This window comes from Dipodomys spectabilis, unplaced genomic scaffold (assembly GCF_019054845.1).
Source record: "Dipodomys spectabilis isolate Male_0828 unplaced genomic scaffold, ASM1905484v1 ptg000210l, whole genome shotgun sequence".
Taxonomy (NCBI): domain Eukaryota; kingdom Metazoa; phylum Chordata; class Mammalia; order Rodentia; family Heteromyidae; genus Dipodomys; species Dipodomys spectabilis.
In genome coordinates, this window is record NW_024870887.1 from 8,352,147 (window position 1) to 8,367,545 (window position 15,399).

The following is a 15,399-nucleotide window of genomic DNA, read 5'->3' on the forward strand; positions in this document are numbered from 1 at the left end:
TAGATTGTGTTAGAAATGTTGTATAGTACACAGATTATAGATGAGTGATTATATTAGAAATGTTGTCCAGTACACAAAGTATAGATGATACTTGGAGGATTTTATAGCTTTGTTATTACAAAGTGAACACATCTATATAGTTATCTATAGCTCAACAAGTTGAATATTCTCTGCACTTCAGGATTCTTCTCTTTTCCCTTACTAATCTTTATTTCATTCCACTTTTTCTAGAAGTAATCATGACCCTACCTCATGAATCCACAGACTGGCTTTATTCATTTTATGAATTTTCAAATCCAGTGCATTCTTTAGTATCTGGCTTCCTTCCTTCACTAACAGTCTGTGGTTAATGCCATTTTAAAGTCCACAATTCTGACTTAGTGAAGTGGTATTATTCAGTGAGATGTGGTTCTGGTTGTTTGTTTGCTTGCTTGTTTGTTTGGCAGTACTGGGGGCTGAAACTAGGCCCTCTACCCTGCTAAAGAAGTACTCTCCCACTTGAGCCATTCCTCTAGCCCTTTTGCTTTTGGTTTAGTGTTTGCTTTTTTCCCCCAGGTAAGGTCTCAATTAACTTTTGCCTTAGCTGGCCTCCTACTGTGATCTTCCTACCTCTGTCTCTCGAGGAGAGTTAGCAAGGATTGTGGGACTGTACCATAATGCCTAACTATATCAATATTTTTATTCAAAAATGTCTCAATTTTCCTTCCTTGTTCATGTTCTTTCCTGACTTTTGTGATTATACAGAATTGCTCCACAATTATCAATTTGTTTCAGTTCCATTATTGTAGGCAATTCTTCTGTTTATCTCTAGCAGGAAATAGAAAATAATTATGGCAGTAATCTACTGCGTTGGGATCTTGCTATATATATATTTGGGAGATAGCAGTGGAGAATCAGTGGTTATGCACAAAGACTAGGATCACCCACACCTAATAATTTAGTACTTTAAAACATTTAATCTTCTATTTTGTGTCTCATCTATCAAAAGATTATCATAATGTCTGGCTGTACTGAGGGATTAATCTAAGAAGTTCTTATACTTAATATAATGATGAATAATGTTTTACAATAGTTAGTAGCCTAGAGGAAATAGGTAGAGATTTTTCTCCTCTGAGGTGTTATGTTACTGAGCTGGGCATTTTCTTAAAATACTGCTGTAGTTTCAAATGTAAACCCACACAGGGTTTTCAGGAAGAATGTCAACACTTGTTGTTGTTTTTTAATCAGGATTTAAGCATCATATTTCAGCATTTGCAAAACAATAGGGGGACCCTTTCTTGTGCATTTTAAAAACATTCCTGGTGTATCCTTTTACTGTGTACAAATTACTGGGATTGGATTCAAAAGGAAATATCTGTTGACTTTATTCATGTTTCCTCAGGAAAGGCATGGTGAAGGGAATCATTATCATGTTATATTTTCGGCAGCTCTTTGACCTGAATCTCTGTGATTATAAACTCAAGAAGCTGACTGTTGTCTGAGTGGTGAGAAGAGTCCATGATGGATTTGGGTTACTGTGACTGTTTCAAGGAGAAATTAATCACATGTCAGTAGAAGTCTAGAACCAATAGAGGAAAGCTTGTATTATGAACCTCTGCCTGGGCTAGTACCTATGAATCACAAAATGAATGTGGGCTGTTCTCTGATCATTCTGATGTGAAAGGAAAGGGTATTGCGCCCATCATTCAGCTCCTCTGTGAGTTCATCCTGTGGCAGATTGTCAGGACAGTTATGGATTGGGAGTTGTAGACTGCAGCATCTGGAACCACGTCTTTGTAAACCTATACCCTAGTTTTGAGGCCCAGCCCTAGAGGGCAACCTTGCCCAAGACATATCCCACAGCCCACCAGCTCAAGAGGATGCTAATGAATTGTGTGTGAAAAACAGTTCCACAGCCAGATGTGTAGAAAACACCCAGTTAAACAAAAAGAAACTGGGGTCTTTGCCAGAAGACTTCTTGGGTCTTTCATGTGCTGTGTATACAGAATGTGCAGTTTCCCCAAACAGATATGGCTGTAGGGTCTTTCCTTTAGCAGAAGCTTGTCCAGAGTTTGTGCTTTATTGCCCTAGAATATTGGTGGTCAAATTGTTCTAGAACATTGGTTCATTTATCTCCTAAAATAATTTTTGAAATACCTGTTTAAGTTGGCATCTGTATTTAAAAAGTAAATCAGAATGATACGTCAAGATTCATTACTGGGGGCCAGGAATGTGGCTCAGTAGTAGAGCGCTTGCCTAGCATGCATGAAACCCTGGGTTTGATTCCTCAGTTACACATAAACAGAAAAATCCAGAAGTGGTGCTGTGGCTCAAGTGGTAGAGCATTAGCTTTGAACAAAAGAAGCTCAGAGACAAAATCCAGGCCTTGAGTTCAAGGCTCAAAACTAGAAAGGAAGGAAGATAAAATTTCCTAATTCTTCTTAATTATGACCGTACCCCATTTCCTGTATGAACTTGTGTCATTAGAAGACAGTAACTTATTACTCATTTTCTTTAACACACATACTTTCCTGTTGGAGAATAGATGCATAAAGTATGTTTATTTCCCATAAGGGCACTTACACTGTTTATATCATGCATTAAGTGCCTTACTTGATTTATTCTTAACATTTGCAACCCTGGAAACTAGCAGATTGTTTGGGAGCATATTTAAGCTTCAAGTACCCCTGGGGGTTATTTGCTTTAGCCACTTCATGTTGCATGGAGAGGAAACTGAAGTCAAGAAAATTTCAGTGAATTGTTTCACATAACAAATTTTAATCCCAGTTAGATCAAAACTTAGGTATGAGTGGAATTTTTCTCCCACAAGATTCCTTACTTTCTTAATCCTCTTTAAAAGTTTAGTACTGGGCAAAATTGTCTCTCTAAAAAAGATAATGACTATTTTTGTATTGGTGACAATCTAGAATTGTTACAAGGTCCATTGAAAAAAGTTGTTCTACCATTTTAGACTTTTAAGAACAGATTTTTTTTGTTTGGCTATTTGGTTTTTAATGCCAGTATTGGGATTTGAGTTCAAGGACTTGTGTTCTTGCTTAGCTTTTTCTACCCAAACCTGCTACTCTACGACACCTTCACTTCCAGTTTTTTGCTTGTTAATTAGAGGTTAAAGTCTCATAGACTTTTCTGCCTGAGCAGGCTTTGAACCTCAGTCCTCAGACCTTAGCCTCCTAAATAGCTAAGGCAACATGTATGAGCCACTAGTTCTTGGTTAAGAACAGTGTTATATTAGTTTTTGTGTGTGAGTGCTAGTCCTGGAGCTTGAGCTCAGGGCTTGGGCACTGTCCCTGAACTTTTGTGTTTGAGGATAGTGCTTTACCACTTGAGCCAGAGCTTCATTTCTGGTTTTTTTTTTTATGTGTGTATATGTGTGGTTAATTGGAGATGAGAATCTCATGGAGTTTCCTGTTCAAACTGACTTTGATTTACAATCCTCAGATCTCAGCCTCCTGAGTATAGATAGATTCCTGACACTCAGCTAATGTTGTATTTTTGAAATTAATATGTGGTAGGTGGTATAGATGAGCCACCTTTCACTTTTTAGCACATTAGTGGCAGATGCGAATCTTCCCTTCAATCCCAGGCCCAGGGATTTTGCTTCCTTTAGAGAACCAGGTTGGACTAGACACCAGTGGCTCATGCCTATGATCCTGGCTACTCAGGAGGCTGAGATCTAAGGATTGCAGTTCAAAGCCAGTCCACGCAGGAATGTCGGTAGGACTCTTATCTCCAATAAACTACTCACAAAAAGTCCAAAGTGGCACTGTGGCTCAAGTGGTAGAGTACTAACCTTGAGAAAAAGAAGCTCAGGGACAGAGCCAAGGCCCAAAGTTCAAGCCTCATGACCAGCAAACAACTAACTAACAAAAAAAGCAGCTTGGAGCCTCTCTCCTTGTTTCTGGAGACTTGGTGCCTGGCCTGAGGCAATTCTTGGGGGTGGAAATAGGGAGTCTGGGGTACAGCTTCTCCAGACTGCATTTCAGCCTTTATTCTTTTCCCTAATGCACAGCTATGTGGGGTGGTCATGCCATTTCTGCCAAGAATAGAACTTCAGTTTTCAAGGGAAGTTCAGTAGTCTCTGTAGAAGGAGCTACTGAATCCATTGTTATTTATCTATTTATTTTTTAAACCTAATAGTAAAGTACTTTTGATGTAATCAGAATATATTATTGACCCAATAAAATGTGAGACCTCAGAAAACTGTATTCTATTTTGCAGCTGGAAGTTATTTAGGAAGTTATAAGTTTTTTAATCAAGTTAGAAGTCTTTCTTTTTCTTGCACTGCTGTGGAAGCTGTTCTTAGCAAAGCGCATAGCCTTAAGAATTGAAATCCGAGGAGAATCCTAATTCACAATTTGCTAATTATGTTTCCTAGGATCGTTAAAGATCTGCCTGGTTCCATCTTCTTTTACATGTTCCATTTAAGTCTTGTTTTATGATTAATCTCTAATTTCTTTCAGTTTATTTAGAAAGGACTTAGAGAGCTTGACGACCTCACTTCGTGTTACTCATTTCTGAGATTCTCCGTGAGGGAGGAGCTTTTTGGTTTTAATATTCTTTTAGCACTCAGGATATTGACTGTTAGCCACTCATAAACCAAAACAAAGCAGGCAATGACAAAAATGCAGAGGATCTCTATGTACAGTTTAGATGGCAACAGTTCATGAATGGAATGCTTGGCAGAGTTGAACTTATAAGTTATTGGTACAGAAACGGTGTCAAGTAAACCAAATCCTTCCAGTCTGTCCTCAGCTTCCACCTCCACCTCTTCTTGTTCCTGGCTTCAGAAAGAAGGTGTTTTTGTAATGAAGTTCTTTTTCTTTTCTTTTTAAAAATTATCTCTGAGTAGCTCTATAGAGGGGTTTCAGTTCAACGTGCAACGTGTCAGTGTATGAATACAATGCATCTTTTTGAAAATATAAATTTATTGTTGTTAGTAAGAGGCCGTGCAGAGGATTAGCATTTCATAATCAGGTCACCAGTTGCATTTCTTTTTTTGAACACTATCACCCCTTTCTGTGCTTTCCCCTAGTTTCCCCCTACAATGCATCCTGATCATTGAGACCCTCTCTATCATCCTCTCCCATCTCTCCTAGCCCAGTCCCTCCTCAAGTTCTGGGTTCCATTTATGACCTATATGTATGGAACATTGTGACTGTATTTACCTACCCTTCCTGTCTCCATCAGGAGGAGCCTTTTGCCAATTAAGAATGCCCACCTTCAGCAAGCCCGTGCTTCTCAGTGGGGACTTTATTGGCCTTGAGGAGAAGACTCCTTTCCCAGAGGACAATCACATTTTCAGGATGGTGAAGACCACTCCCTGGTGTCCATCCATCCATCCATCCACCCGTCCACCATCCATTTCACATCCCCTAGCCCTGTGACAACCCAATATGTCCTAGGCAAGACCACCACACTTCCCCTTGGGGTCTCAGACTGGTTCCCACTGAGTGTGAAGGGGGAGCAAGAACATTCCTGTTGGTATTCATAGTGTAAACTAGGGAGTTGTGATGTTGGAAGGCCAAGAAATAAAGGAGCATGTGTTGGCCCTCACACCACCCCTCACCCACAGAAGGGTAAATGAAAGGCACAGGGAGATGACATTGCATTCCAGCATGGTGACGAGTCCTGGGAATGGAAAGTGAAATGAACACTTTTGAGAGTTTTCTAAAGTAAATACAACGTCTTCTCTAGTGACCCAGGACTTAAGCATCTAGATATATACAAAGTAGTGAGCACTGAGACCTTCCAAATATGTATGTATGTATGAGAACATTCATAGGTTATTGTTTGGGTTTTATTTTTGTTTTTTGTTTTTGGCTTTTTGGTTTTGGTTTCTGTGCCAGTACTAAGACTTGAACTCAGGAGCTGGGTGTTGTCTTGTAGCTTTTTACATTCAAGACTAGTACAGCTCTACTCCCAGTTTTTTGGTGGTTAATTGGAGTCTCACAGACTTTCCTAGCTGAGCTGGCTTCAAACTAGGATCCTCACATCTCAGCCTCCTGAGTAGCTAAGGATGACAGGCATGAGCCACTGGAAGGGTTTTGGGGGACACGCTGATATGTGTTAGGAAGGAAGATCATCTATATTTCCACATTCCTAGGGCCATTTGGGGGCAGTAGTGATTATGATCAGAGAAGTGGAACTAGACTGAATCTTATAGGGTTCCCATTCTTGGTGGACTTTCCTGTCCATACCCAGAGGTGTGATTGGATGCTGTTGTTTTAAAAATATTAATTTCTATTTTCATTCCCATGGCATCATGCTCTGAGCTGTGAGTTGTATTGAGGTGAACCAAAGAGGAGGCGTCAGAAGAGGGCTCCAGGCAGAGGTTATAAACCAGGCATTTAACCTGTGGGCCAGCACCAAGACTGGCAAGGAGCAGTCTTAGAAATCTTCTAACAGGGAATTCTTGAGGGTCCCCAGAGGTGATCATGGTATGTGAAGTGCACTATGAGCAAACAGGGAAAGAAGAGAGCAGTCTCACACTAGTGGTAATGGGAGAGGAAGTGGGGAAACAGATTTTTGTCCAGTCTTTTTGACCACAACTGGCTGACTACCCAAACTTGAGGTTTCACTTGGAACATGATAAGGGCTTTGCTTGTATCATGCAAGCTCCAACTGGGCTTGGCCCTCTTCCTGGCCCTTCATGGTGGTTTTCTTAAGAAGAATGAGTTATAGGGAAGTATTTTCAATTACATGCCACACATCAATGAGCATCACAGCATGATTCACCCATGATGGATAATCAGATGATCCAACACTGAGATGTCCTGCCAAGTGTCATCCATCCAGCAGCCAGCTTCCCTCAGTATTCAAGATGGAGCAGTAGAACTGATAGGGCCAAGATGCATTCATCTATCATCTGCGTGTCATGAAGATAGAGTCATTAGTGATGCTAACTCAAAAACTGAGTGGTTTGGATAAAATAGGTATACACAGAAACTATACCTTCTTAGAATATGATATATTTGTGTTTAAATAACAATTGATTATTAATAATTTATTTGGGACTTGTCTTTTTTGTTTGTTTATTGGGGTGTTGGTTTTGTTTTTGTACTGGTACTAGAGCTAAACACAGAGCCAGTAGCTATCCCTTAGCTGTTTTTTACTTAAGGTTAGCTCTCTACCACTTGGGCCACAATTCTACTTCCTTGTTTTTTGTGGGAGTTAAGAGTCTCATGGACTTCCTTCCCTGATTTGCTTTAAGCTGCGATCCTTGGATCTCAACCGCCTAGGCAGCTAAAATTACAAGCATGAACCATATGTCTGCCTGTGTATTTGTTTCTTTTGTGTAGACTCTGCTAGGAATTTTTTTATATCATTGTGTTAATTTTAATTTAGAAAATTAGTATTTTAAGCAGGGAGCCAGTGGTTCATCCCTTGCTGCTCAAGAGGCTGAGAGATGAAGATCACAGTTGGAAGCCAACCTGCGCAGAGAAGTCTGTGAGACTCTTACCCAATGAATCACTAAAGTGCAGGAAGTGGAGCTGTGGCTCAAGTAGTAAAGAAAAAAAACTAAAGGACAGCACTCAGACCCTGAATTCAAGTCCAGGACTGGCAATAATAATAATAATAATTAATAAAGACAAATAGTAAATTGTAGGAGAATTAATGATGGTATAACAATGTAACTATATTTTAAATTATGGTATTAATGGCCAGTGTCTGTTAACTATTAAGCTAACTATTCTACACTGGATCAAATAAAAGTGGTTAATTAAGCCCATTCTTTCTTGGATCTCAATCCTCTTTGCATGTGGCCATACAGTTTGTTTTCAAAGTCCCCACATTTATCTTTTCCCCCTATGTCATTTTGATTTCCTCTGGACCTCTGTGTGTAAGTGGATCATCCCAATTTCCATTTCCAGCCAATGCTTCTTTATTCTGTTTCTTCCAGAATCTTCTGCCACTTCAGAAAACTCTGCTCAACTATCTTGATATGATCTTGATCTACAACACTGAATTCTTCATCTTCTGGAGTTTGGGGTTTTCATTTTTTGTTTTTGTTTTCCCTTCAGACTTCCTTCCACAAACCCAGTGGTGTTCATTCTTTCCTCTGAAGCCCCTCCACCACCTCTGAGTCCTCTCCCCTATCTTCTGGTGACGTGTCACCTTGTCTGGAACTATGCTTTGTTACTTGTTCTGAAGAAGAATCATTCTGTCCTTAGCTTCCCAATTTCTCTGTCACCACTGCTTCAGTGATGAGACTTGTGACATAGTCTTGTTGAGTCACGTGCTGGGCAGGTGCATGTCCCTTAGAGTCTGGCTTCCATTGCATTCCTCTTCTGCTCACAGACTCTTAGGGTAATCCCCGTGCTACATCAAATTGGATCCAGGGGTTGGGAAGGTGGCTCAGTGGTAGAGTACTTGCCTTGTATGCATGAAGCCCTGGGTTCGATTCCTCAGCACCACATAAGCAGAAAAAGCTGGAAGTGGTGCTGTGGCTCAAGTGGTAGAGTGTAAGCCTTGAGCTGAAGAGCTGAGGGATAGCGCCCAGGCCCAGAGTTCAGGCCCCATGACCGACCAAAAAAAAAAAAAATTGGATCCAAACTTAGCTTTGCATTTACCAGATCTGTCTCTAATTATTCACCTTCCTGAACTTTTGTTTCTATCCGGTGTTTGACTCACCATTCCCTGTGTGCTTTCCCCTGGCAAATCGCTGTGCTTACGCTTGTGTGTCCGCTCAACAAATATCTCTTCCTCCCCTTGCCATCCATTCAAGCTATGCCCACCCCAAAGTCCTACCTTCTCTTCAGTGCTGAAGTTAGCACCCTCTAGCGCTCTGACTGTCTCTTTAGAGAACTTTACAATAGGACATTTTCAGGTTATGCAGTTCTCTGGCAGATAAACTATACTTTCCTTTTAAAAAAAAAATTAACTGTGCTGTACTTTTTAACCTGAATGTTTCTCCCATATTTTAGTGCTCAGCTAGGCTTTCAGAACATCTAAGATGAGACTCTACCTTATGACTGTGTTTTATAATATCTTACCTACTCTAAGACTGCCAGGTACACTCTGTCTGGCAAGGCCCATCTTTTATCATTTTTATTACTCATAATACACGACTTAGTGTGTACAGGAAAGTTTACTCAAATTGTAAATGCTCAATAAATATTCAGTAATTTTAGGTCACTTATACCTGCCACATTCTCTTCTCTTACTCTCTCACTCTCTAGATATGTATGTATGTATGTATGTATGTATGTATGTATGTATGTATGTATGTACTATAGGAGATTATTGTAATGAAACAGAAAGTTAGTAGACCGTACTTGTGTGGTTTGCTGCTCTTCTGAAGGGTTGTTGCCTTCCAACAGATATTAATGAATGTCAGCTGCAAGGCGTGTGCCCCAATGGTGAGTGTTTGAATACCATGGGCAGCTATCGGTGCACCTGCAAAAGAGGATTTGGGCCAGATGCTACCTTTTCAAGTTGTGTTCGTAAGTACTTATGATTTTCTTCCTTTCTTTCTTTCTTCCTTTCTGTCTTTCTTTCTTTCTTGCTTGCTTGGTCTTTATCAGTTGTCTTTGATTATCTGAAAGAAGGGAAAATAATCAGTTGTCAATGGAATATCACAACCATGCAGGTAAATATGTCAGTTATAATGACAAGAAGGTCAGGTGCTAGTGGTTCATGCCTCTAACTTTAATTACCTAGGAGATCTGGTGGATCACAATTCAAAGCCAGCCTAGGCAGAAAACTCCATGAAACTCTATATCCAATGAGCCAGCAAAATCATATGCTAGAGGCATGGTTCAGGTAGAGCACAAGCTATGGAAGTCAAGCAAGTATGAGGCCCTGAGTTTAATCCCCCATATTGCCAAAAAAATGAAAATAAACAACAACAACAACAACAAAACACCTAAAAATCAGCCTGGAGGATGAGTGCCACTTGCTCATGCCTAACATTCTAGCTACTCAGGAGACTGAGATCTGAGGATCTTGGTATGAAGGCAGCCTATGCCAAAAAAAAAGTCAGTGAGACTCTTATCTGCAATTAGCCACCAAAAAGCCGGAAGTGGAGTTGTGGCCCAAATGGTAGAACATTAGCATTGGGTAAAATAGCTTGGGGACAGCACCTTACCCCTGAGTCCAAGCTCTAGGACTAGCGCATATGCTCATATATTCTCTCTGTCTCTCTGTCTCTCTCTCTCTCTCTGTCTCTCTCTCTCTGTCTCTCTGTCTCTCTCTCTCTCTCTCTCTCTCTCTCTCTCACATACACACACACACACACACACACCAAAACAGAAATCAGTGAAATTGAAAATAAGGAAATAAAGAAAGAAAGCAATGAACCCAAAAGCTGGTCTGGTTCTTTCAAAGTATCAATAAAATCAATAAGCCACTAGTCAAGCTAATTAAGGACAAAAATACACAAATTGCTAGAATCAGAAATGAAAGTGGGAATGTTATTATAAATTCCATGATCATGTGAAGGATAATTAACAATTCTATACCCTTGATTTTTTGAGGGGTGGGCTTAGCAGGGGGCTTGACCCCAACCCTGTGTGTGCTGGGTACAAGTCCTGTGAAGCTGTACCCAACCTTGTACCTTCAAATATATAACCTAAATGAAATGGACCAACTCTTTAAGTGACAAGAGAGAGAAGACCAGCCAACCTGTCTGCCGAAATAATGGATAGATGAGAGCTTTCTATTGCATTTGTTAAAATGTAATGGCTTAAACTCAGAGTGGGAAATAGCCACAGCTGAGAACAAAAGAAAAAGAGTCCATGGCCAGCGGCATTGGCTTATGCCAATAATCCTAGCTACTTGAGAGATGTAGATCAGGAGGATCTACATCTTGGATCAACCAAGCAAAATGCTAGTGAGACCAATCTCAACAAACAAATTGGTGTGGTGGGTTGTGCCTGTAATTTCAGCTACACAGGAGGAATTGGTAGGAGGATTGTCAGAAAGTATTAGACCCTATATGGAAAATAATTAAAATTTGAAAAAGCACAAAAGGCTGGGCATATGACTCAGGTGCTACCACCAAAAAAAATAATAATAGGAAGAAGAAAGAAAGAAGATGGAAGAAGAACGAGGACAAGAAAAAGAGGGAGAGAGAAAAGAAGAGGAAGGAAGAAAGGAAGGAAGGAAGGAAGGAAGGAAGGAAGGAAGGAAGGAAGGAAGGAAGGAAGGAAGGAAGGAAGGAAGGAAGGAAGGAAAAGACAAATATAATAGGTATACCTGGGAGATAAAGCATGGGTTTTCCTTCATAAATATATAGGCATGCTTTAATCTGGATTAAATTTTGTCTCAGCTTCTGTCTTTAAATTTTCCAAATTCTGAGTCACTGGACTCTAATTTTATGAGGTTTCACTGTAGTCAGTTGGAAAAGTATGGAGAACACTTGCTGAACTCTCACATTTTAGATTTTAGATTTTCTGGTTGCATTCTATTTCAAATATCCTGCCCTATCTTCCTCCAAAAACACCAAATGCCTGAGTACTTAATGTGTTACTTCACAGATTTCTTTTCTTTCTCTCTTCCCTCCCTTCTCACCTCTTCTTTGTCCTCCTCTCCCCTACTCTTCCCTTCCCTTTCTTCTACTGGGGTTTGATCTCTGGGCTTGTGCTTGCTAGGCAGATGCTCTTACCACCTGAGCCACACACCCAGCCCAAGTTTTCTATATATTTTTTCATGTAACCATACCTACTATTATGAAAGTAGCTAAAACACTACAGATTTTCATACTGTTAAAGGACAGGGTAGCACTGAGAGCAATTCTGTCTGTGTATGTCCTCCAATTGCTTTTATGTTTGGTATCTGCAAAGCTGCATTCTCCTTGACCCTGTTTTAAACTTGACCTTCGACTATGATGATGATAATGGCCATGATGATATGAAGACGAAAGTAGTAAAATGAAAAAGCAGCCCCCTTTATTGCTGTCTGGTGGATCTGTCTAATCTTTTGAAACATTGTTACTAATTACTACTATTTTCCTTTAAAAACTGTCAAATGCAGATTAGGAAGTTTTTCAGGTAAGTCCTTTTTTTCCCTGTGTAGATTTGCAGACAGCTCTGATGTGAAAGCAGGCAGACAGTTAATGATAGGGCTTTTTCTGGAGGGGGAGGAGTGGTAAACTTAGACTTTAAAGTTTGTTCATAAGGTACATTTGAAAAAAGGAATTGAGAATTTGAGGCCAAAAATCACAGAGTGGACAATATCCAGAAAATTTAGAGATGATTTTTTGGCAGATTGGAACTACATAAATAAATATTCTAAATAGTTTCATAATTGAAATATAAAAGATTGTAGAGTGTGGATATAAAATTTGTGGTAAATGCCTCTCTGTCTTTTTCCCCCTCTTAAGTAAGTTGACTTACAGTCTGTTTAAAATGCTTACATTGAAGGTTGCAGATTAATTAACTTGGAGAACTGGTTGTGGACTGTTTTATGAAACATGGACTAGATCTGATGTCTAGAGCTCAGGGCGGATAGCCAGGTTTTAATGAGATTGTAGAAACCTGCCAATGGGGATGTTGAAACACTTGCACATTTCCTTAGCATTTATTTTCCCTGTCATTGCCCAACTAATTTTGTACTGATTCAACAACCATCCATTCTTATTTGAAAAATAAATAATTGGATTTTATGGTTCAGCTACAAGAGCTGAAATGATAAGTATTCAGAGCCATTTGTTCATTTCTGAACTGGAACTAGTTGGAACCTGGGCTCTATACTGGCTCTCAGTTGGCAGATGGGGTTCCCTCTCCTCTAAATTTACTACTCAGGATATCACCGAGATAGAGATAGAGTTACTTTAGAATTTGTGATTGGAAGCAATCCAGCCTGATTATTGGTGAACTCTGAGAAGTCTGAAGATAGTTGGGAAGGGGTCATGGAAGAAGGTGATATTCCTAGAGTAAAGCAAAACAAACAAAAAAATCTGGAAAGATGTGGTGACCTACATAGTCTTGGGGATACAGACATACACACACACACACACACACACACACACACACAGAGATGAGTTATGTTCAGTATGTAATATATATTCTCAAAAGGTATAAACCACAGGTAGAGCTCTATCTCCTCATGGCAAGGGCTGGATTTGCTTAGGCAGCGTTGACATAGGCATGTCCAGGCCATTAGAGCTGTGGTTGACTGTGTGACCTCCAAAAACAATGCATTTGGCAATGGCCTAGGAACCTGGGAGGCTTTCTCAGTACTCAGTGCACCTAAGCCCAACACCCTCAGAATTCCTAACTCTAGCTGAAAGCTGCAGCTACTTCCCTTTTCCCCTGTGCCTCACTGTCCTGGGCTTTGACCGCGAAAGGAAGGGGATAGGTGGATGCTAACATTTGCCGCCCCTCATCTCTGTCTGTGGCTGAAGATGCTGAGACAGTGTTCTCCCAACCTGCTTCTGCCTGGCTTATGGGGAAAGGTGGAAAGCTTGGGGTCTTACAGAGCAAATTCAAGGGAAGTCAAATAGCCATTGGGATTTCAGTAGGAAGATTTTCTACCTTCTGAGCTGCAGATTTCTTCACCAGGGTGAGTGCTGTTAAGATATATCTGTAGGTTCAGTAAAGACACACAGAGAAAGAGATCTCAGCCTCACCTTGGCTGTATTTTGTTTTGTTATATGCAGAACTGGGGCTTGAACTGGGTGCTGTTCCTAAGCTCCTTTGCTCAAAGTGGATGTTTTACCACTTGAGCCATACTTTCATGTCCGGGTTTTGCTTGCTAATTCAAAGTCAGATTGTTCTACCTGGAGTGGATTTGAACCAGGATCCTCAGATCCCAGCCTCCTGAGTACATAGGATCACAGATGTAAGCCATGGGCACAGAGCTTCTGACCTTCATTCTTGTCTGATATTCTCAACTTGTAGATGTAGAGCTTATTCACAGAAATAAGGAGGTTAGAGAGATGTGTCCAGAGATCACAAGATGAATGAAGGGATTTTTTTTCAAGGGACAGTCATATTTATGTATTTGACTTCTTTTTTAATTTCTCTAAAATCTTTATGAAATCGGAATTGTTATTCGCATCTTACTTATGGGAAAATCAAAGCTAGGAGAGTTTATAAATTCCATACAGCTAGTAACTGACACCTGAGATTGGAAACCAAGACTTGTGCCTCCAGATTCAAGGTTCTGTATCAAGACTTGGCTCATTACAGTTCATGGATAAAGTTTTATTGGGTCGTGGCCACATTCATTTAGTCGTATAGTGTGTGAGGCTGTTTGTGTGCTATAATAAACAACAGAAGTTGTAGCAGAGACTATATGGCCCACTGAAGCTAAAATAGTTATTCTCTGGCCCTTAGCAGAAAACACTCCCTGTATCGTAAGCTAGTCAACATCACCCAAGAGAACTTTCTGTAAGGATGAGATAGATGGCTTCCATCTGTGCTGCGTAATACAGAAGCCACTGGTTACATGAGGCTGAATTTGTCATTGCATTTCATTTAAATTTTATCCAAGTAGCAGCATATGGCTTGTGCCTACTGCCCTGGACTCTATGGTTCTAGATTATTTTTAAAGCATCGTGAGTCTATTAGAGCTAACACTCCTGCTTTCTCATTAAAGTTGGGCTTTCCTTCCTGCAGTAGTGATTTTGGCCCACAGTAGCCTGGCTTTCTTAGCTACTCAAGTGGGCCTGCCAGCACCCCACTTGTGTGTCCAAGAACATCACTGAATCTTCATCATTTATCTTATGTTCTTTTTATTTTCCCTCTTCTCTTCGGCCATTTCCTCTTAGGCCCCTGCCTTCCCTCTGTTGGAGGCACTGTTCAGGGGCGGTGGGTGGCGGGGTGGGGAGAGAAGAAAAGTATTCCAAATAGTTGCAGAACTTAGAGTGAATAATTGGCTTAGGAAATGATGGGAGGGAAGAAGCCTATAAAACAGATCTCCAAAATAAAAATGAGGGAGGGAGTAACAAGGTCGATAAGAAATCTACTCACTACCTTACTTATGTAACTGTAACCCCTCTGTACTTTATCTTGACAATGAAATTTAAAACAACAACAACAAAGCAGATCTCCAGGGACAAGATGTCAAGAAAGAATAAGCACGCTAGACTTTTGTCTTTTTCCTTCAGATGATAACGTACCTGAAATGTTTACATTTTCTTTGTGCAATGCGTGAGATTTCAACTGCAGACTAAGAGCACATGCACACACATGCACACACATGCACACACCTCTCCATTAAGACAGGAAGTTGGTATTTATTTCAAGAAATTAGCTCATGTAATTTTGGAAGCTAGCAAGTCAAACATTTTCAAGGCAAGTGACAGGCAGCAGACTAGAAAGGGTTGATGATTCAGCATCCATCAAGAGAGAGTCTGCTGGAAGAATTTCTTCATATTGAAGAAGAGCCTCTTCTCTCCTAAGGCCTTCAATAGATACGATGAAGTCTGCCCACATGCTAATGCTTGCTAAAATG

At 40.3% G+C, this 15,399-nt stretch overlaps 1 protein-coding gene across 11 annotated transcripts in view; it reads left to right on the forward strand.

The window, feature by feature from the left end:
- Ltbp1 (latent transforming growth factor beta binding protein 1) overlaps nt 1-15,399 on the forward strand; it is a 400,428-nt gene that overhangs the window by 257,984 nt on the left and 127,045 nt on the right. For all 11 annotated transcript variants that reach the window (XM_042696612.1, XM_042696614.1, XM_042696613.1 and 8 more), the window contains one exon: nt 9,321-9,443. In XM_042696612.1, the coding sequence (XP_042552546.1) occupies nt 9,321-9,443 (123 nt within the window). The remainder of the gene's footprint in view (nt 1-9,320; nt 9,444-15,399) is intronic.